The sequence below is a fragment of the Canis aureus genome, chromosome 37 (assembly GCF_053574225.1).
Source record: "Canis aureus isolate CA01 chromosome 37, VMU_Caureus_v.1.0, whole genome shotgun sequence".
NCBI classification, from domain to species: Eukaryota; Metazoa; Chordata; class Mammalia; order Carnivora; family Canidae; genus Canis; species Canis aureus.
This window is the reverse complement of record NC_135647.1, coordinates 16,158,591-16,180,703: the sequence shown is the minus strand read 5'-3', so window position 1 is coordinate 16,180,703 and position 22,113 is coordinate 16,158,591. Positions and strand designations below refer to the sequence as shown.

The window sequence follows — 22,113 nt, the reverse complement described above, 5'->3', positions numbered from 1 at the left end:
TGCAATGTAATTAAAAGTAAAAATCTACAGAAGGAAAACAGTGTAAACTTATGCTTCAAATGAATTTTTGCTGTACCTGCATTATTCCTTTTGAAAGCAAGTTCTGCCCCTACCGGTCCCAGTGACTTAGGAAATAACTGATTACTCCAAGTATATGAGTTTGTATCCTTTCCACTGGCTACCAAGGACACAGTCTTGGGATTTACACCTTAGGAGAACAAAATAGTCATTTCAAAGGTTAGCAGGTGATCATTAACTTGAAGGAAAAATATATGATACATTCAAAGGAAGACCAGAAATAATGTGGAAAGGGAGAATGGAAATAAATTTATGTTGCAATGCAGCAGATACTTGTTTTAACCTGGAATATTTTCAACAACCTGGAATCCTCACAGTGTATTTTATAAATATATTTTCTATAATACAGGTAATAATAATTATCAAACACTGGACATTTCTTACTAAATGTCATGTAAAAATTGAGGCGATACCCAAATTTTCTTCAAAAAGATACTGTCATTTACTTGTTTTAAGTATGTACTCTGTACCAGACCCTTGAGAAACAGTGTAGCCAGGACAACAGACACATGACCTAGAATTCAGGGGAACTGACAGTCTGGAATTAGATGAGTAACGATCTATCTGTGAAGAGTATCTGTATATAAAGTATAGTAAAATCTAAATTATTTATGATTTTCTAAAAAATCTGTGAAACGTGGAGTCAGCTTTGGACTTTGGTACTAGTGGTCAAAGGGTAGTGTTTTAATTTATCTTTAAAGAGATTTGAAAACTTCCTGACCTTGCTTTCTTTTTACTGACAATAAATTAGATGCAGCTTATGAGATGGTAAAGCCATTACACAGTCTCTAAGCCTCTGGGTCATACATGTAGTGTTTCTTTAGCTAATACTAGGAAAATCCTTGCTGAGGACTACCATTAATGCAGGAGGTTAGCAACTCTTTCTGGGTGAGATGAGCTCTTGCTTTTCAGAGTGAACTCCTTGGCAAGGTTTCACATTTATGAGACATATGATAATATCCCTTGTACTGAAGCCAGAAAAAAAGCCAGGTGGTTTTATACTGAGCCTCAAGGTTACTGGTCACCAGTTCTCTAATGAAATGCTCCTCCACGTAAATAATTTGCCTTTCTTACAGCATATAGCTCCTTATGGATTTAGGTTTCATTAGAAACCTAAAAATTGAACTATAGTAGGCAATTACCTGACAATAAAGATGTACTTACTAAAGAAGATAGCAATAACTCATATGAAAAAATCTGCACCAAAAAAATGTCCTTTACCTCCAAAGAAAGGACAAGGTAAGGGGACAAACTAAAAATCATCTTAAATGAACTGTTTTCATAAGTGTAGTTCAACAAAGAATGGGCTTGGGGTACCTGAATTATTTTGTTAATCCAGTTAGCGTTGTGATATCCCTGAATATTTTTTTAAGTAAATATATCCATTATCAAAGATCATCACTTTAATTCTTTCTAAAGATTCCAGATTTCTTGGAAAGAGACACATTCTAGCCTGGTAGGTCATTTACATATTAGTTTACAAGCTTTTACTGGGCACCTTCTAAATAGCAAACACCGTGATAGATAGAGATAGAAATGAATATACCATCAGCCATTCCCTGTTTATATATGAGAGATTAAATCGGTTAGCAAATATTTACTGAGCACCTATCATGTGCCAGGCAGTGTGTGTGGCATTGGACAGAGTGGTGAATAAAACAGGCTAGTTTCTACCCTTTGGCTCTTACAATCTACTCCAATAGGAAGGGAGACATTAATAATAGAGGTAATCAGCCATGTGTAAATTGTTCAAAAGAATCTGGTGCTGAGGGAACAGGCAAATAACAGAAGCAACTTTCTTTCAAAGTTCCACCAGTCTTTCTTTAAAACATAGTAATTTTAGGCTGAAATGTGAATCCGATTAAGGGTCTACAGGGGGTGAGAGGTGTGTTCCTGGGAGAGGCCACATTGTAGGCCAGGGGCCCGAGCTGGGAAAGTGCTCAGAGACAGTAGTCCATGGGTGGAGAAAGAACAGGGACTGGCACAAAATGAGGCTGGAGAGGAGGGTAGGGGTCAAACCACGTAGGACTATGTGTGTCCTGTTAAATTATAAATGCAGTAGGAAAGGCAAGTATAGAAATGACCCAGGACATTGAAGACACAGTAGAGGGAGAGCCAGCCAGCGTGGCAGCATCGATGTGTGCTGAAGTCCTGGTTCTGGAGGCAGGGAGTGAGACCAGAGGGCACCTGAGAGGTGGTTTGCATTTGCATCGCACACTCTACTTGCAACTACCTTGCTATAATTAAGTACCTAAGGCTTACAGGAGATGACTGCAGTCCCATTGTAAGAAACAGAAAACAGAATCTCAAAGTCTTGCTCCAGTACATAGCCGGCCAGTAGCAGGTCAATAACTATGACTCTTGCATGTCTCTCCCGGCCAGTGTCACAGATCTGCCAATTCTTGTAGTATAATGTCATGCTGCCCTGAAAGTATATGGTACATTTCTAGAGCTCCCATGATCCTAAAGGTTGATGCTTAAAAAGACCTTTTATGATTGGCTTTATGTAAAAAAAAAAAAAAGGGGGGGGGGGCCAAAATGCTATTTTTTTTTTTTTATTCCTGAAGATACTCAGTTACAAAAATAACTTTGGATCACAAATGTCAAGGATCACTTCTTACGGCTTCTATCCTCTGTAGTCACTAGCTCATGACAAGTGCTCAATAAATGTTTGTCCAGGTGACTGAAATGAGCTCAATTCTAGTTCCAAATTTCACCAGCTCCAGAGGGGCATCCTCAAGACAAAAAATGCCAACAAGGGAACAGGAGGGCTCAAGTTTAGATTTCATGCAATTCTAATTTCAAGTCTTTATTAAGTTTCAATCACAGCCATGCTCCTGACCCACAGTAATTTGCAGAATCTGTTAGATCTCTCTCATTAAAAAGGAAATGACCAGACCAGTCTTGGATACCCTAAAATATGTCCCAGAAAACCAAATTCGGGAGCAGAAATAGGAAAACAGGGTGCCTTGGATCCCTTTATCCTAACAAAAATTTACAGTTCCCTTTCCCACCACCAGAGGGCTCCCCTGTACAGATAAGAAAAAACCTATTTGCTACTTTTTTAAAAAAACAGGGAAAAGTATCCCCCATGAATTCCTGTTCTGGGAACTTTGCTACATCCCTGCTTCTGCAGTCAGATCAGAACTCCCTCATGGTATCAACACCACCATTCACAAGCCCACAGGTATCTAGAGAGAGATTACAAGGCAAGTATCTTTGTTGCTTTCAAAAGTGTCCCCCGTCTTTTATGGTCTTAATTCCAACTCTTCTCACTTTCCTAAGGACTTCAGCCCCTCATGCATTCCCCTCCTCTTCCTCACTAATCCATCCCTCCGTAAGCAGTCATTCCTGTCCCGGTGTAGACGAGCTCCAAAGACCCGGAATCCACCAGGGAAGCGCTCCCTGAGCCTGCTCCAGGACAGCTCCATTTCTGAGCTCCTCTTCACAGCAGAACATCTCCAAACAGGAGTCTGCCTTTTGAGTCACTAATTTCTCACTTCTCACCATTCTCCCACCACTCCAGCCTGGTTCTCCCTCACCATTACAGACTAACACCGCTGCCCAGGGTCATCAGGGACCTCTCTCACTGTCACATTTTATCAGGCATTTCTCTCCCTTCTTAAAACCACAGCAGCAAACTCATTCAGGTCAGCTCTCCCCTCCTGGCCTCTGGGAACCACCTGTGCCTGGTTTCCCCCTCATCAGCTTGGCTCCTTCCTTTCCTCTTTCTTAGCTCCTCCTCCTCCTCTACCACTGCCGTGGTGGTTCCTACTCACAATCCCTCTGTAGATGATCCTCTTCCATCCATGGACTTAAATATTGTCTAGGAGTTGCTGAGGACTCCTCCATCTGTTCTCCTTGGCCCAGGTCCCCTCCAGCTTCCTGGCTCTTCCCTCCCACCGCCCGCGTGGCCTCTCCATGCTCACATGTTTCACAAGCATCTCAAATACAACAGCCCACACACAGGACTGACCACCTGTTTCCCACCAATCCTGTTCCTCCTCAGTCTTCCCCATCCCAGAGCACGGCACCACCATCCACCTTGGATTCAAGCTCCAAACTCTCTTTTCCCTTATTTTCTACCACTATCCATCAGCACATCCATTTCTGAAATCTGTTAAGAGCCCAGCTCCCTTTAGATCATCATCATCTTTTCCCTGGAGGACTTGCAGTAGCTTCCAGCTGGCCTCCCTGCTTCTAGCCTTGTCCTGCTGCTATGCATCCTTTACACAGAGTCTTTTTAATAAAACACGTGTCGTGTGTCACTCACTCCTGAGGTGCCTTCAAAGGCCTCCATTTGGACCTGGAACAAACCCCAAATTCCTTTCCCTTGCCCTCAAGGTGCTGCTGGCTTTCTCCCTCCTTCCCCTCTCACTACTCCCCCCTCTGCAGCTCCAAATATGCAGCCTGTTGATCTACTTCTCAAGCCAGTGTCATTCCCTCTGCCTAAAACATTTTTCTCAGCTCTCCTCTTGATTGCCTTCTCTTCTCCTTCCTGGTATCAGGTCAAAGGTTAGGGGATTGAGAAGTACACCCCATAGTCCTATTCCAGGTCATTTCTCTCCTTCCACAACAGTCATCACCACTTGTGAATTTGCTTTTTCTCTCTCCACTAGAACATAAGCTGCTGGAGAGCAGGGACCTTGTGTGTCTTGTTCAGTGCTATTACATATCTCAATGCCTAGATCATTAAGTACTTGGCACATATTAAGTGCTTAATATATATTACTGAGTGAATGAATAAAATGAATGAATCAGAAAATGAATGTGTATTCTATCCATGGGTTCCACAATGTCCTCCCCTCCTTTTGCATGGAGACATGCTGCTGCTCATTCATTAAGGACCAGCTGGGTCACCTCTTCTATAAAGGCCCAAAACAAAACACTGAATCCACAGATCTCCAAATACCCAGGTTACGTATTTATTTTTAGTTCCTTCCTGGATAATCTGATGCCAATCTCTTCAATTTCCCTTGGATAGGACAGTATGTTCCTTCCTACTACTCAACAGAGAACTGTAGTCCAAAACCCTGGCTTTGCTCGCCCAAAGTTTATTTCAACTTATTCAACACGTGTGGCTAAACCTGTACACCTCCTGTGTCTTCTGTTTTCTATCCCATTCACTCCTAGAACCCTTCTGTAACTTCATTTTTTCCTTTCAATTATTGATAATAGGAGTGTAATTCTTACTGGGTGATTCCTAGAGCTGAAATTTATATAGTTGATTAAAAGGTATATAGAAAAATGTTAATGCAGCAATTTCTTGCTAACAGTCCAGTTTCAACTTTGTCTCTTGTCTTCCTAACCACTCCTTCCCAAGCAAGCTCCTAGGAAGTGAAAACCATGGCTTGCTTCTGGAGACTTCCTCACATGACCCCAGTGGCCTGTTTACTACATTCAGAAAGCTGTAAAAGGCCACGCCCACAAAAGAAAAACTTCACCTCTCCCTCTTTGGACTAAAGATATATTTGTATAGATACACAGTCACTTAAAAATTGACTTTTAGACTTCACTGAATTTAAACTTTTCCTTTTAGAGTGGATTTTGAGGAGAAAATGCTACTTGCAGAAACATCATAAAATCCCTAACGTCTAGATCTTTCTCCTCCACTCCAGGTTCATATATTCAGTTGTCTTAGGTCAATGTAGACATTTGCTAGGCATCCCAAACTCAACTCCCGATTCTCTATCTCTATACCTCCTGTCCTCTCCTAATCTTCCCTTTCTCAGTTAAAGTCACCATCATCCCCCCAGTCACCAGGTCAAAAACCCAGAAGCCAACCAATTCCTTCCATTCTTTACCAGCATGCTGATCTATCAGGAAGTCCTATCTTTCTATTATTGAAATACACTGAGATTTTACCCATTTCTGTCTCCACGTTTATCACTCTGGAGCAAGCCATTACCCTCTCTATCTGGACATCTGCAATGATCTCTTGACCAGCGTCCTTGCCTCTCTTGAGTGCCTAGTATGTTCTACCCACAATGATCTTTCAAAAACATAATCTAGATCATTAAGGAAACAGTGTAAAATCTCACATTTTATGAAATGGGGTAATGGGGGTGCAGAATTATTTTAGTAAAATTTAGCACTTCCTAAAGGCATACCTTTGGTGGGAGAGAGTGGTGGTTTTTGAAGCCTGTTTTCACTTTGATTTTTGACTAGTCATTTCTTGAGCAGACTTCAGAGGCAGGAGACCTAGAAAAGTACTTGGGAACAAGTACTGACAAGGCTGAGCCAGCAAAGAGCACTGTGATTATACTTTTTATCTTACTAGTGCCCTTCCTGCAAAGATTCCAAGACACTGGAGCCTGACCTCTATTCTAGTTTGGCAGTAAACATTTTATTTTCTCTGCTTACCTGGAAGGTATCTTGATTGCTTCAAGTAGTACTGTTTAGCTGTGGAGGCAGTTGACAGTTCAGAATCAGATTTTAGGGAAATAGCAGCAGGGAAGCTCTTGTTTTCCCCTGCTGAGTGATAAGAGCCTGAGGGTACCGACTCTGGAAGCCTTGAAAGTCAACATAAGGCAGCATTACAAGGTGAGAAATGTGAAGATGACAGCTACTGTATTCCCACACCCCCTACCGGTCTTTTCAAGGGCAAGGTCACCTCACTTAACTGGTTTCCATCAGAGTCCTTTTGCTGATAGGGGACACTAAATGGCAACTTCTCCCCCAACAGATATTGGGGCGTCCATAGAATCATTTTTAGTACTAGACATTATGTGACAGAAAGCTTTATAACTGAGCAGCAAATTGCATGTGTATTAAGGTCTGTAGCTTTCCCACCACTGCTATAATTGTGGATTTACAACAGGGGGGAAGATGACATGTTGAAAGGGAGGACAATTCTAGCCACCTCCACCTGTCTACAAAAGTAATGTCTGATCAGTAAGGTTGCCCGGATCCCATCAGAGACCAACACTGACTTGGTCAGCCCTTTGAACTTCTGGCTACCCCAACCCACTCTGGGAGAGCCCTAGATGCAGGTGGGACTCTTTTGTTATAAACAGCCCCACCCATTCTGGCTTCTTTCCCTTTCCCTCAGCCCACTGCAGTCCTACCAACTGCTGAAATCCTACCCATTTTCCAAACTGCTCATTCCAAAAAGACTCTGCTCTCCTCCTCAAAGTGATCTGCCCATAAACAGAACTCTTGAGCTCCTTACAGCTCCTTCATTAGCAGAACTTAATACACACTCTGTTCTTGTGTTACACTGACTTGAAGGTTGTATTTCCACAGCTATACATTTGATGGGATGAAGACAGACTACATCCTGTCAGACCTTTGCTTAACACCATCTAGGTATTTAGCAAATGGTCTACTGGGCACACATACAAGTGTAAACATCTTGCTTTTGTTCGCTAAAAAACAAGACAACCTAATAAGTGAAAGCTTTACCCTTTAGTATTTGGTCTGTTGTATTCTTACAAAGCAACCTAGGCTGCCTGAGAAACTGAGCAGAGAATAGCAACGTGCATTCAGTTCACCAAGTACGTGAGCTCCTATTGCTCAAGAAATAGTGTGGAACAGAAGAGAGGAAGAGATCTAGATAGTTTTGAATTAGGCTTCATCTGACTTTAGGCAACCTATTTAGCCAACCTCTCAGTATTCTGTTCTACAGCTATTTTTACTAGATTATGAAGATTACAAATTAAAACTTAGGTAGGCACTTTAATAGAAGTATATTAATAATTATTATTATTATATGTTTAACTTGTATAAAGTCATTTGAAGATACTAAAAAAGGGGGGGGGGAGAAATATACATTAAGAATTCATTAACATATAGTTTTCCTAAAGAATTTCAAGAGAAAAGGAATAATTGATATTGAAGAAATTTACCAATTGTTCCCTTGCCAGAATTAAGTATATGGACTACAAACTTAATTTTAACTATAGATTTTGATTCAAAATCTCCAACCTAAAACATATGATTAAATTCAGCTGGAATTAGAATGACATGGGTTTAAAAAAATAGTTTTCAAGTCATCTACATACATAGTACACCAATGCAGATGCAAAGAATTATCTTTTTTTTTTTTTTTTATTTATGATAGTTACAGAGAGAGAGAGAGGCAGAGACACAGGCAGAGGGAGAAGCAGGCTCCATGCACCGGGAGCCCGATGTGGGATTCGATCCCGGGTCTCCAGGATCGCGCCCTGGGCCAAAGGCAGGCGCCAAACCGCTGCGCCACCCAGGGATCCCCAGAATTATCTTTTTTTAAAAAAGCAAGTATGTAGCTCTTACATATCTTAAAGTTGACATTTATAATTTTTTAAATCATGGGTTACATTGTTTTATTTCTTGTTTCTTAATAGTCAATAGAAAACAGTAAATAATTTACAAGATGAAATATGAAGATTAACTATAATTGGGAGTATTTCATGGTATGACTTGATAAATTAAGTTTTAACTACTTTATTCCAGAAAACAGTGAATCTTCAAGAAATTATGTACAATGTATATTCCTGGGTTTTGAAAAAAAAAATCAGTTTCACAGAACTTTCTAGTACATTTAAAAGAATAAGCATCATTAGGCTCTGGTGCTTTGGGGATTTTGAATCCCCATGCTTTCCAACACAGGCTAAGATACCCCCTTTGTAATGGGAGGTTTCCTTTCCCCTAAGAGAAATATGTATAGGACAACAAAGCCTTCTGAGCCAGGGGTGGCAATCTTCTGACTTTTCTTGTTTAGCATCTCAAAGGTTGTTGAGCCTTTATGCCACTCCAGATTTGAAAATGCTGAGAGGTGTGACTCCGCATAAAGTGGGAGGAGGATTAAGCACGTTTATTCTCAAGTTCATATACTTAAGGAGGAACTCTGGAACTTGAGGATCTGGAAACCTATTGACTAAGAATTAGCCAAGCATAGGTCCTAACAGAATCTTCCATGTACCTTCAGAGACATGTGTGCTCCAAAGTAAATGCCAGATAGCTATTAGATAAAATTCCCTGCCTCCTGCTAATATTTTTCTCCCTCTTCTTCTGTTCCAAAGAGGAAAAAAAGATAATATTTTCTCAAACTTTTGTTCATAAAATTTAATCCACCCTTACTTCAAAGTTAACTGCACTAATGATGACTTATCTTAGAAAAGAGACTGCTGGAGATGTTAAAACTTCCAGAAAAAGTTTAGGAAATGATCAAAGACGTGTAGAATATATGCAAACAAATTAGTGAATCTGAACACCATCAGAGGAAACTATCACCTCTGTAGATTATGCTTTGCTTTTCTTCAAATAGGCATGTGGATTTCAAATGGGAATAATGGTGATCATAATTCACTAGAATACTAAAAACTTAACAAGAACCCTTCTCCCCACACGCCCACAACACTTAGCCATTAATACTGAGATTCATTACTGTGAGAAGTCAAGATTCTTACTTTCCCAGAAGTATGTGCAGAGATTTGGAGCATGTAGAAGAAAACAATATTAGGCTACTTACTGTCTTTTAACATTGACTTATATCTAATGAATAATATAAAGCTGATGCATGATAAAAATATATTTTCCTAGAATGTGAAATCTTACCGAAATGGAGAATCTTTTTTCCTCTTTTCTTTAAATACACCCATGCTTGGCTTCTTGGAATGGGAGGCTCCAAGATCACAGTCCTCAAACTCTTCCCAGCTATCTCCAGACTTGAACACAGTCTGACCCCAACGTCTCCTAGCACTTTTATGACCCAGTGCGCCATTTGGCTTCTGTGGTGGAAAATCAGTCATCATCATCTGTAATCATTTGCTGAATGCCTTTTATGCCCAAGCTATTCTATTTGATACTACGAGTACCCATTCTCAAGGAGTCTTCCCTAAAGGTAAGAAGATACATATTACATATTGAAAAGTCTTAACAAAAACAGGTAGCACATGCTAAAAATATGATAGGAGTTCAGAGGGAGGAGAGATCTCTGGTTTTAGGGTGGGGCGAGACTTGAATACTTAGGATCAGAATTGACACCTCACTAATACATAATTTGGAAAACTTTCATGTGTGACTGTCTCTCTTTGGGCAAGTGACTTAACTTCTCAAAGCCTTGGTTTCTTCCTCCTCAAATGGAGATATGCAGTATTTCTCTAATTAGTGTTTCTGAATTTAATAGTAAAATACACTGAAAGTCCTTAGGATAGGGCCTAACACATAACAAGAGTTACTAAGGTTAGGGGGTATGGTTGTTATTACTATTGTTGTTTCAGAGTTTGAAAGAGGAAATATATGCAGTATGACTTTTTTAATAGAAGAATGCCAGGGGCACCTAGGTGGCCAGTCAGTTAATGTCCAACTCATGATCTCAACTCAGGTCTTGATCTCAGGGTTGTGAGTTTGAGCCCCATTTTGGGCTCCACGCTGTGCATGAGCCTACTTGAAAAAAAAAAAAAAAGTGCCAGAGTCTGAAGGCCTTTCAGTGTCTGCCTAACGAGCTGCAGCTCTCCTATGGGTAGTGAAGAACACTGGATGTCTTTGAGCTAAGAAGTGGTGAATTAAAGGCAGCCTTCTGGAAGGCGGGACTCTTCAAATAGGAGGCCTTTGCAGTTATACTGGCATGCAGTGGCAAGTGCAACAGATTCCTAGTGGCTGGAATGCTCAGGAAAGAACACATTTGCTCTTAACAAGGAATAAAAGGCCTGGACTTTGCATCTACTTAAACAGAGGTCAGAGGAGAGTGTGGTACACATTGCTGGGCACCCACTCAGTACCTATTCTTCCTGTCTTCCTAATAGATTTTGTTCAGTGCAGCAATATGCTTACTTAAAATACCTGAAATCCCAGCCTCCTTCACAGCTATGTGTAGCCATGTGACACGATCTAGCCAATGAATTGTCAGTATAAGTCTACCAGAGGGACTTCCAGGAGGGCTATTTCTAGACTCCCACAGCAGGCCAGGGGCTTTTGCTCTTCCCTCTTCTGGAATGCCGAAGCAACACCAAAGGAGCAGCAGCCATCTTGTGGCCACAGGAATGAGAGCTGCCTGCTAAGTGTGGTAGAACAGGAAGCCAGAGGCAGTCTGGTTCCTTCTACAGTCTGCACCAGTTCTGGTTTGGCCCACCACTTGACTTCTTGTTATGTGAGAAAATAAGCCATTATTGTTTGAGACTCAGTGGCCAGATTTCTGTCATAAGTCACTGAATGGAATCCTGATGGATGCAGAAAAGGAAGGGCAGGGATGACCTTAAAAGTTTCAGCCTGTTTGTTTCAGGATGGTGGCTCTGTTAACAAAAATAAGGAATGAGGAAGATGACCTGGCTTGGACCAGTGTTTAGTTTTGTTTTTTTACAGACAGTGGTTTTTTTGTTTAGGGTTTTATTTATTTCTTAATCATAGTTTCCACGTTCTCTGTTTCCAGGATTCTTACAGAACTGAAGTATTAGTTGAAAAATTTTTAAAAATATTTTTATTTATTTATTCATGAGAGACACACAGAGAGAGAGGCAGAGACACAGGCAGAGGGAGAAGCAGGCTCCATGCAGGGAGCCCGAAGCAGGACTCAATCCCAGATCCAGGGATCATGCCCTGAGCCGAAGGCAGAGGTTCAACCACTGAACCACCCAGGCATCCCACAGACAGTGGTTTTATTCAAATTTATCTGGGACAGTTTGGGGGCATGTAAACTGAAAAATCCAAAAGGCAACTGAAAAACCAGGGATTTTGGGAGCAAGGTCAGCAAATACAGCTATGTTTGGGGCAAGAAGATATTTAAGGAATGGATATGCTATTGCTTGGTGCCCATGGCACCTTAGTGATGGCAGATGACAGAGAAATGGTGTTTGCGGGAGAATGAACTCTAGACTAAGGAGACTAAGGTCCCAGATAAGCAGAGTTAATCAAAGGTTATAGAGTTTCAGCCTCTCATTTTGGTTGAATTATTTTTTTAGGGTGCTGATGCTGAATGCTGCTGATCAATGTCAGTAATATCAAATAGTCTTATATGTCTCAGAAGACTGGAAAGGGGCAAATATACTTTTTATCAAGATTTTTTGCAAAAATCCACCTTAATATGTTTGGGACAGGATGAAGGCAAAGATTCTAAAATCAGTTTTACAGGTAAAGTTTTTGAGCACATAGGGAAAAATCTGCGTAGGTTGTACAGGCCATCATTTTTTTTTTATTTTTATAAGAAGCAAACAATGAATACATTTAGTTCATGTGGCCATTAATAAAGTAGATGACAGGGTGTTTGATGCTGTCAGTGAAGTGACAAAAGGACAACAAAGGTGGATCAGCGCTGTTACGGACTCTGTTTATTTCCCCCAAAAATTTATATGTTAAAATTTGTTATGTCCCCCACCCTGCAATTTATACCCCAAGTCTAGAGAGCTTGCTCCCTCTCTCTGCCAGGTGAGGACAAAGTGAGAAGGCATCAAATTGGCTCACATTCTGATCTTGGACTTCCCAGCATCTAGAGAATAAATTTCTGGCTTAAAGCCACTGAGTCTATGGTATTTTGGTATAGCAGCCCAAGCACTGAAGTATATTGTTCAGTTGTCCGTCCAAGAGTACTGCAGACCAGTGTCAATCTAGGAGTCCTAGTGGCCTGCCCAAGGGCTCACTGCCATTCTGTTCATCATGAAGGTACAGGAGAAAAAGGCAAATGAACAATTACACCAATGCACAGCTGCTGACGTGCTAGGCAGGATGGTTAAACTGACAAGACAGAAATACTTTAGAAATCTGAGAGGTAAAAGTAAAGTCTTACAATTTTTGGAATCCTACAGATCAAATACACAACACCAAAGAAGTAAAGACTATGTGACTTACCAGAAGCACTTGTTATGTGAGAAAATAGCCTTAGGAATTTTAGTTGACAGAATGTTCAGTCCCATCTCTGGAACCTATTACCTATCTAAAAGTTTAGGGCTAGGATACTGGGTACTTTAACTTAGTGAATGCATACAAGGCCTTCACATCATACATGGCGCTTAGCAGATACTCAATAAATATTAATTTCTTTTCTTTTCCTCTCAGTATAAGTTAACATTTGATGTGCCTTCCAAGAAAACAAAAAACAAAACAACAACAAAAATAAACAAAAATAAAAATGTAGTCTTTGGCAGCATGAGTGCACATATAGTTTTATAAACCATATAAACCACCGTTTATACTCCCTGCTCGTGGTTTGCCTCTAGTTCTGGCAGCCTCATTCTAAATGGGAAGCAGGATGGTGAGGGGACTCAAGGCTCTTTCCTACACAGGAACCAAGGATTACTCAGTCACATGAGATAATGTCATGTGTGGAGCACTCAAGGGAACTGAGGATGTTCTTCCTAGAGAAAAGGACAGGTAATATAAGGGCTATTTTCAAATATCTGAATGGCTGCCTTTCTCAAAGAGTGATCAACTTTTATTAAAAGCTACAGAAAATCAGAATTTAGCTCAGTATAAGGAAGAATTTCAGTATAGTCAGAAATGTCCCAAAGAGGGGGTCCTGGGTGGTGCAACTGGTTAAGCATCCAACTTTCAGTGTCGGCTTAGGTCATGATCTCAGGGTCATGCGATCAAGCCCCACGTTGGGCTCCCTGACCAGTGGGGGGCCTCCTTTCCCTTTGTCACTTGCCCTGCTTGTGCTCTCTCATGCTCTCTCAAATAAATAAATAAAATCTCTCTCTATATATATATAAAGAAATGCCCCTAGATGATACAGACTCCTAGATGTAGTGTGGACAATTATTCATTCATTTGTTCAACAGATAAAGTGAGAATTCAACCACATGCCAGATAACATTCTGGCTTCAGGGCCTGGACTGATAAAGAAAACAATACCCCTGACCTTATAGAGCCTACATCCTACAGGAAGAACCAGATAATAAATAATACATATGAGAACCAGGTAATTAATAGTGTGTTAGAATATGATTAGTGCTATTGGGAGCAGGGCTTGCTTTTATTGGGATGGCAGGAATGGATAAGGAATTAGTATTCTTTGAGATCTCTCAGTCCTAAAATGCCCACGATGTAGATGCATTTGGGTGTAAACATCTTGAGGAGATGGCTAATACAGCTCCTGAGGAACCCCCTGAACTGAACAAAAGAAGTATGAAGAGCAAGTCTTATACGATGCCTAATACCAATTCTGTTCATGTTCTTTAGTATTTAAAAATAGTATAACATTACTGTTAAGATTTAGGATCGGCTCTTTGGAGTCCCAGGTTCTATTAAATTCTTTGAGTTCTTTTGTGTCTAAGTAATATTCAAGTCTGTAGCATGCAAACTTTATCACATTCATTTTGGCTGTTCTTCTTTTATAAGTCATAGTAGAATTTTAGGTTATCTCATGCTAAGCTCCTGCCAGAGGAAGCAGGGCCCTTAACATAAATAATCTTTTATATCTTCCCCAACATTTTTAGGAATGCCTAGAAAATAAAATCCTAACTGAACCAACTGTTGCATCTACGGTGTCATTATGGGCTACTTACGGTTGGCATGGTTTTGACGATACTTGGAAATAGTGTTTGTGGCCGTTTCTGTTGACCCGGCTGCTTTGGCGCTGGCTGGACGCTCATGTTCTGCGGTGGCTGGATGGACTGCAGTGGCTGGTGGCTGTTTTTGGGTTGGGGCTGTCTGACAGTCTGATCATTTATGTCCGGCAGAGGCTTAGATTCTAGATCAACTAAAGATGGCTTTGATTCTAGTGGCTGCACCTGCTTATTTAAAGATTGTTTCAATTCTGGATGATGTGAGGAAGGGCCTAATACTTGACCAACTTGAAAATATTGGTGTTTCAGTGCCTACAAAAGCATGGAAATAAGAAATGGAAACAGTTTCATTTTAATTCATTACAAAGAAATTACTGACTAGAAGCGGGCTTGGCATATAGCACTAGCCTAAATAAGCTTCAAAGACTTGAAAAACATAACCTTATGTAGGTTTTCCCCTTATGCGGTACCTTCAAAAAGATAACCAGGAAATAATGATTTAGGAAATAAATTTAATTTAAAAAACAAAGTACAACACAGTAGGAAGAATGTAGAACTCATGTATAGCATCTAGGCAAAGCAACTATTGTATTTAAAAATTCTGTATGAAAACAAAATCTAGCTTTTAGACATTGGCTAAATTTGATGTGACTAATTCAAACTAAAATGCTAGATATTGATCATGGTTTAGAATCCATCCAAAGGCATTAGGAAATGAGTTAAGAAAACCTTTTATACAGGGGCACCTGGGTGGCTCAGTGAGTTAAGCGTCTGCCTTTGGCTCAGGTCATGGTCCAGGGTCCTGGGATTGAGCCCCACATTGGGCTCCATGTTCAGTAGGGAGACTGCTTTACCCTCTCCCTCTGCCCCCCACCCCCCACCCCGACTTGTGCTCTCTCGAGTGCTCTCTCTCAAATGAATAAACAAAAATCTTAAAAAAAAAAAAAACCTTCTATGTAGTAGTTCATTTTAAACAATTAACTGTAACATTATAGAAAATTCAGGGCTACTCTTAGCCTAAGGACAGCTACATAGCTACCAGCAATAAAAAAAAAAAAAATTCTAAAACAGGATATTACAAATGCAGATGTGTTAGAGCTTACTATAGCAATATACCAGCAAAGAGAAGATATTTATGGGAAGAAAATATAAAAATAATTTAAAAATGATCACTGAGTTTTAACTAGATCAACCAGTTGCTGCTACTTGCATGGAAGTTGGGGTAGAGGAGGGGGGACAGCCCCTGATGACTGTCTGGTGACATCATCTACAGTAGTGGTTCTCAAGTGGGATCGATCTGTCCCCTCTGGAGACATTTTTTTATTGTTACAATGTGGGGGTAGGAGGTGTTGCTGCTAGGGATGCTGCTAAACATCCTACAATAACGGGATGGCCCTCACAACAAAGAATGACCTGATCTGAATGTCACGAGTGCTAAGGTTGATGAAAATTGGTCTAGAGAATGTCTGACAATGTCTGTGCAGCTCAGCTGTGGATATGATCCCCTTACCATAATCCTATGTCTGGATTAAGGAGGAAAGCTCCCAGTTCTGCTGTTCGTGTTTGTGTGTATGGGGTGGGGGGTGGGGGGTGATGAAGGGAGGGCACCTGAAGGCAGCGAAGCCCTATTACCCTTCATGTTCTGCCCTAAGGTGGTACTCACCTCTGTGTGAGCACAGTCTTGATCCACAGTTAACTTCCCAGGTCTCCAAGGGCAGTTTTTGGAGGGACAGAGTAGCTCTGGATCCTATAACTTTCCCTCTCCCTAACTAGGTTTCCTGCTTCCACTAAAAAGCAGGGCTGTGAAATAGTGGACATGAAAGAGGTTCAGGGAAGGGAGGTCTATTTCGGCAGAGGTAGGAAGAGTTTTTATTCTGAGATGTCCCCTACCACAACTGATGACTGTGTTAATTATGCTGACATTGCTAAGTGGAGCTCCACAAATACAGGCAATTTAAATACATCAGTACCTGACTCACAGAAAGCACTCAGATTCTTAATTAAGTCATATTAATTAGTATGTCAATACTCCTAAATTAAAAATGTACTATACTTTGTAGCTAGAACCTTTATAAATGTGGTTCGCAATTTCAAGGCTTTATCTGTAACAATTTTTCCTCTTTGAGATATCAGCTGCTGTCTTCCAAGATGAGGTGAGTCTTTAAGAAAGAATTTATTTTTTTCCTGTTTATTCAGGGAATATTTGATCATTGCATAGAATAAGGATGTATGGAAAGGTCTCAAGAAGAAATTACAATAACCCCAGAGCCAACATCAGGAGAAAACTACTGCTCACATTTTGATGCTTTTGCTTTTTAGTACTTCTAGACATGTAATATATATACATATATATTTTTTAATAAAATCATAGGAGTAATATTCTGGCCTACTTTTAAATGTAGCACTTGAGCTTGAGAATTCTCGAAAATGGTTATTTTAAAAATTCCATTTTTAATTGGGGCAAAGTAGTCTATATTAAGGATGTATATTCTTTAAATGTTCATGTCTCCAATGGGAAGTTTTTAAGCTTTGAACATTTATGAGTATAAATCCTTATCCAACTGATTGTTTTCAATGCTCTTGGTATACTACATTCCAAAACTATTTTCCATTACTTAGGTAAACAGCCTTTCAGCTGTTTTCTTTTGGTGATGGTGATTTTTTTTTTATTTTGCATTTTACCAAAATGAACAAAGGCTGCATATTAAAACAATATTTTTGGTAACTTTTATTTCTTTTTCTGTGATTTTTCTTAATGTCTCATGCCCACTTTTCTTTTTTAGGTAAGAGTTAAAGACTTGTATTATATTTTTATTACAAAAGTTAGCAAATTCTTAGAAACATTAGAAAATACACTGTCACATTTGTTAAAAAGAATTATTGCTGTTTGTCTTCCAACCTTAAGATTTTATAAGAGAAAGATTTTAATTTTTATGTGAATGAACTGATGGTCACCAGAGCAGGGTGTGTGTGGGGGAAATAGGGGAAACAGGTGATGGAGACTGAGAAGGGCACTTATCATGATGAAAAAAAAAATCCTGAGTTTTTTCTTTGTAGTCTCTTCTGTTACTTTTACACTCATCTATTTCTTGGCTCGCAATTAAATACTTACCTATACTTTCTTTAGTTCTTAATAGTTTAGTTCATCCTTCTTATTACTTAAACCTTCTGTGATTTACTTGAAAAGTATGGTAAGAAATAACCTAAATTTACATTTTCCTGATAATTAGCTAATTGTGCCAGTGACAGTCCTCCTCCTTATTGCCCCCCCCCCGCCCCCCACCAATTCACCTGCTGCTGACTTACAGCTTCTGCAAATTGGAGCTGTAGATTCTTAGGCTAGTACCATCACTGTTGCAATCCTGTCACTTTAAGATTATTGTAATATTTGATAGGGCAAGCTGTCTGCCCCAACCACTGTCCTCTACTGACCTATTCTTGTTCAGACCTGTCTTGACAATTCTTTCACCCATTTGTTCTTTCACTTCACCTTCAGAAAACACTTCTCAAGTTAAAGTTTTAAAAAGCCAAATAATTTTTTGGTGGTTTTAATACTGATTTTGTATATAGATAACTATAAGAATACAAGAAAGCTTATTGTGACTTTTTCAATCTAAGCCCTTTGCAAAGACAACCATAGCACTTTGAAACTATGAGACTAGAGTTTCTGGAGAGCTCTAAGGGCTGGTCACGAAGGAGCCAGGCAAGGGTGCCACCTACTGTCCTCAGTCCTATGGAGACTTGATACTGTTGTGTAGAGTGAACAAGAACTCCCCTCTAAATCATAGGAGAGCTTAGAAAGTCTCCTATGTTGCACAACTGAAGAGATGCCTTTTTACTACCAGTGACAAATTTCTTCCTTATTAGCCATCATATGCCTGTATTTTTATCATTAGAAAAATTAATTCCTTTCAGCCTTACCCCATTTGAACCACAAGAAAACCACTGGAGTGGCTGTATTCTCAATTCTCCCAGGGATGTTATAGATTAGAGATTCATTCATTACACATTGGATGCCTCACACTTTCAGGCTTACTTACAGATTGGTAAAACCCTGGTTGAGAACAGATTTGCTTTGTAAACAAAAGTATTCCTGGTATTACAAAAATTTCAAAAGAAAGAAAAAAGAGAAAAAGGAAAACACTGTATCAGGAGGATTTATCTTACCTGGCTTGCTGTTGGCCGCTTCTTTGGATCCCAATTCAACATTTCAGTCATAAGTTGAATAGCTTCATTACTGGCATTGGGAATAAGAGTTTTTAAGTTTATAGGAACACACTGCGGAAAACGGAAGTTCATAGAGGATGCAAGCTGGTACCCTTCTGGCCAGTCACTCTGTTTAAGGAATATATAAGTGGTGGGACAGGAGAGCAAAAAGAAAATAGTTTTTAGTAATTAATTTTAAAACATAGTAATAATATAAAAACCACTGTTGAAAATTTTAATGCTGATTCATATAAACAGAGAATAAAATACCAGACCACATATACAATTCAGTGCTACAAATAGTATATAAAGAATATTGAACTGAGAGATAGGAAAATGTTAGAAAGCACTTTTATAAATTCCAAAATATTCTTGTCTGGTTTTTGGATCTTGAAGACGATACCCAGGTGACTTTGAGTAAACAGGCACAAGTGGTATACAAAGCAGCTGATAATTACAAAGACCCTCATTATATTATACATTGCATCCAGTGTTTAAAACTCCACATAGTTAGGAAGTAACAAATTACATAAAGCTTTAATAACTATGTTTACTTGTCTGGTTTTAAGTCCAAGGCACATACTAACATAATTAGGATGTAATTATATATACTATTGAGTACGTATCAGAAAGTAAGGTCTGGATGAATGCAGTAGTTAATTGAAAAGTACTCAGTTCAAGAAATCAAGTATCTATGACAGAGGTATATAAAAAGAAACAAGGAAAGGTCAAGAGGAAATTGTCCAGGACACCTGGGATTCAAAAGTTGATGCCAGTGAAGATTCACAGAGCAAGTGGGAAAGAGTCTAAGCCAGGATGTCTACATAATCATCAGCTGGTCATCAACCCAAAGTTAAATATATAGAATTCTAAATATAGAGAATATATCTGTAAGTTCTTAATTAAAGGCAAGAACCCTTTTTTCTTCAGTCTTATGGGGATTCTTGGCTTCTGATCCCACCCAATTTTTAAAAAAGGATAAGAAAAATAACCATTAAAGCATAAGCCTATTTGAAAATTAAAATATCAGATAGCTAGGTAAAAGTTATAAATAATCGAAAGTTATAACTTAAGGACAAGAGTACTCACTTTTTTGGGAGTCCCTAAAACTTGGCAAATCTTAAAGATTTCATCAACCTCACTTGTCCCTGGGAAAAGTGGTCTTAATGTATATAGTTCAGCCATTATACTCCCAACAGCCCATACATCAATGGGAGAGCTATAAACCGAAGATCTTAATAAAACTTCAGGGGCACGATACCTATGAAAATAGAAAACAAAACAGGCCATTTTGATTATAGTTGGAAGGATGGAGTGGCAGTAGGGTTTGGGCATGTATTTCAATCAAGGAACCGGTATTAAGTGTCTTCTATGTGTCTGGTATTTGTACAACGTGTTGGGTGTTGGGGTTCAGTTGGACATAACACATTTTCCCTGACCACAGAGAGACAGTTGGTGGAGCTGGAGACAAATATAAATGAAATGTCCAAGTGGCCTAAGATAGGAACTCAAATGAATAAATATGGAAATAAGTACTATAAGACAGGGTTGGGGGAGAGCTCTGAATGGAAGATATATTCTGATTGAGAACAGTTGTATTAATTTTACAAAGCATTATATTCATGATATATTTATATGAAGGATAGAAAACAAAAGATTAACAAAGAAGATCCCTAAGCAGTAGGGTTTTATTATTATTATTATTCATCAGTTTCAAAGTGCTGATTCCTTCAGTGGACTATGTTCCCCCAACTGACTGTATCTTTAATGGAGAAAAATATCCTATTAGAGCAAAGGTACCTGGTGGAAAATATTCTCAATTCTAACTTTTTTTTTCACATTTAAATGTATAGATTTTTCAGCCCAAATATTTGTCTTTTTGCTTCTATTCTGAGTACCTTTCTTTGACAGATTTATTGAGATGTAATTTGAATAAAATTCAACTTATCCATTTAAAAGTGTATGACTCCAGGGCTTTAAGTGGAGTGTGTAATCCACTGTCACAATCAATTTTGAGCATTTTCACTGCCCCAAAGGAAACCTCACACCTCCCCAATACCCCTGTATCCCCAGCACTGGTCAACATTCTGTCTCTATATATTTGCCTATTGTGTGTACTTTATACCAGTGAACAATACACCATCCAGTCCTTGTGGACTGCCTTCTTTCCTTCAACATGTTTTCAAAGTTCATCCATCCATATTGTAGCATGTATCATACTTCATTCTTTTTACTGCTGAATACTGTCTTGCTGTATGGCTCTAGCACATACTATTTCTCCATTCATCAGTGGACGGGCATTTGGGTTGTTTCCAATTTGGGGCTGTTCTAAGTAATATTGTTCTGAACATTCATCTGTAAATTTTTGTGTGGATGTGTGTTTTCCTTTCTCTGGGGTATATAGATCAAGGTGTGGAATTGCCGGATCCCATGGTAACTATATGTTTAACCACTGAGGAACTGTTATTTTGCACCATTTTACATTCACACCAATGACGTATGATGGATCCAGTTTCTCCGTGGCTTTGTCAATAGTCATTACTATGTTTTGATATTTTTACTAGATGAAATTGTTTTGAATGTCTTGCTAAGTTTAGATGGTAAAAACGAGTCTTCTCAATTTCATTCCATTTCAGTATAGAATCTAAATTTACCCAGTTGAAAATAGATACTCAATGGAACTGTGCTTCCCCTCAAAAGCTACACAGTATTCCCCTACTCTGTTAGTGCTGACATCATCCTTCCAGTTACTCAAGAAACAAAACAAAACAAAACCCCCTAGAATCTTTGGCTTCTTATTTTATACCCTACATCTGATTCATCAGGAAATCATGGTTGCTCTACTTTAAAAATAGCACCTCCATGGCCAGCAGATCCAAGTCACTGTCATTTCCTGCCAGAATTACTGTAACAGCCTCCTACCTGGTCTCCCTGCTTCTTTCCTTGCTCTTCTAAAATCTATTTTTAATATAGCCTGGAGAGTAATACTTATAAGACATGTCAGATCACATGGCACCTCTTCTCAGCATCCTACAGGGGGCTCCCCAGTTCACTCAGATTAACAAACCACCACAGTGCTACTATGATCTATGAAGACCTCTAAGCTCTTGCTCTCCGTCAGTTCTCCACCCCATTTCCTAATACAGCCCTCCTTACTCATTCTGCTCTTTGCTGAATTCACATGTGGCTTTCCTGTTTCAAGGCCTCTACACTTAGCATTTTCTCTGCCTGAAAACTCCTTCTTGCCTTGGCATCTCCTTCTCAGGGAGACCCTCTATTTAAAATAACAACAGGCCTTTTCCTGGCTCTTTCCATATTTTATTCTTCTCCATAATAATAATCTATCACCACCTGATATACAATTATTCTTGTTTTTGTTGAAATGTAATACACATACAGAAAAATGCACATA

At 39.4% G+C, this 22,113-nt stretch overlaps 1 protein-coding gene across 7 annotated transcripts in view; it reads right to left on the bottom strand.

The window, feature by feature from the left end:
- The window catches only part of MAK (male germ cell associated kinase), a 56,215-nt gene that overhangs the window by 9,765 nt on the left and 24,337 nt on the right, over positions 1–22,113 (bottom strand). For all 7 annotated transcript variants that reach the window (XR_013373895.1, XM_077886373.1, XM_077886372.1 and 4 more), the window contains exons 7-12: positions 19,791–19,962; positions 18,663–18,830; positions 14,496–14,807; positions 9,616–9,788; positions 6,442–6,590; positions 77–208 (exon numbers count right to left, since the gene is read on the bottom strand). Coding sequence is in view for 6 of the 7 variants with exons in the window: in XM_077886373.1 (XP_077742499.1) it covers positions 77–208; positions 6,442–6,590; positions 9,616–9,788; positions 14,496–14,807; positions 18,663–18,830; positions 19,791–19,962 (1,106 nt within the window). In the remaining variant the exon portion in view is untranslated. The remainder of the gene's footprint in view (positions 1–76; positions 209–6,441; positions 6,591–9,615; positions 9,789–14,495; positions 14,808–18,662; positions 18,831–19,790; positions 19,963–22,113) is intronic.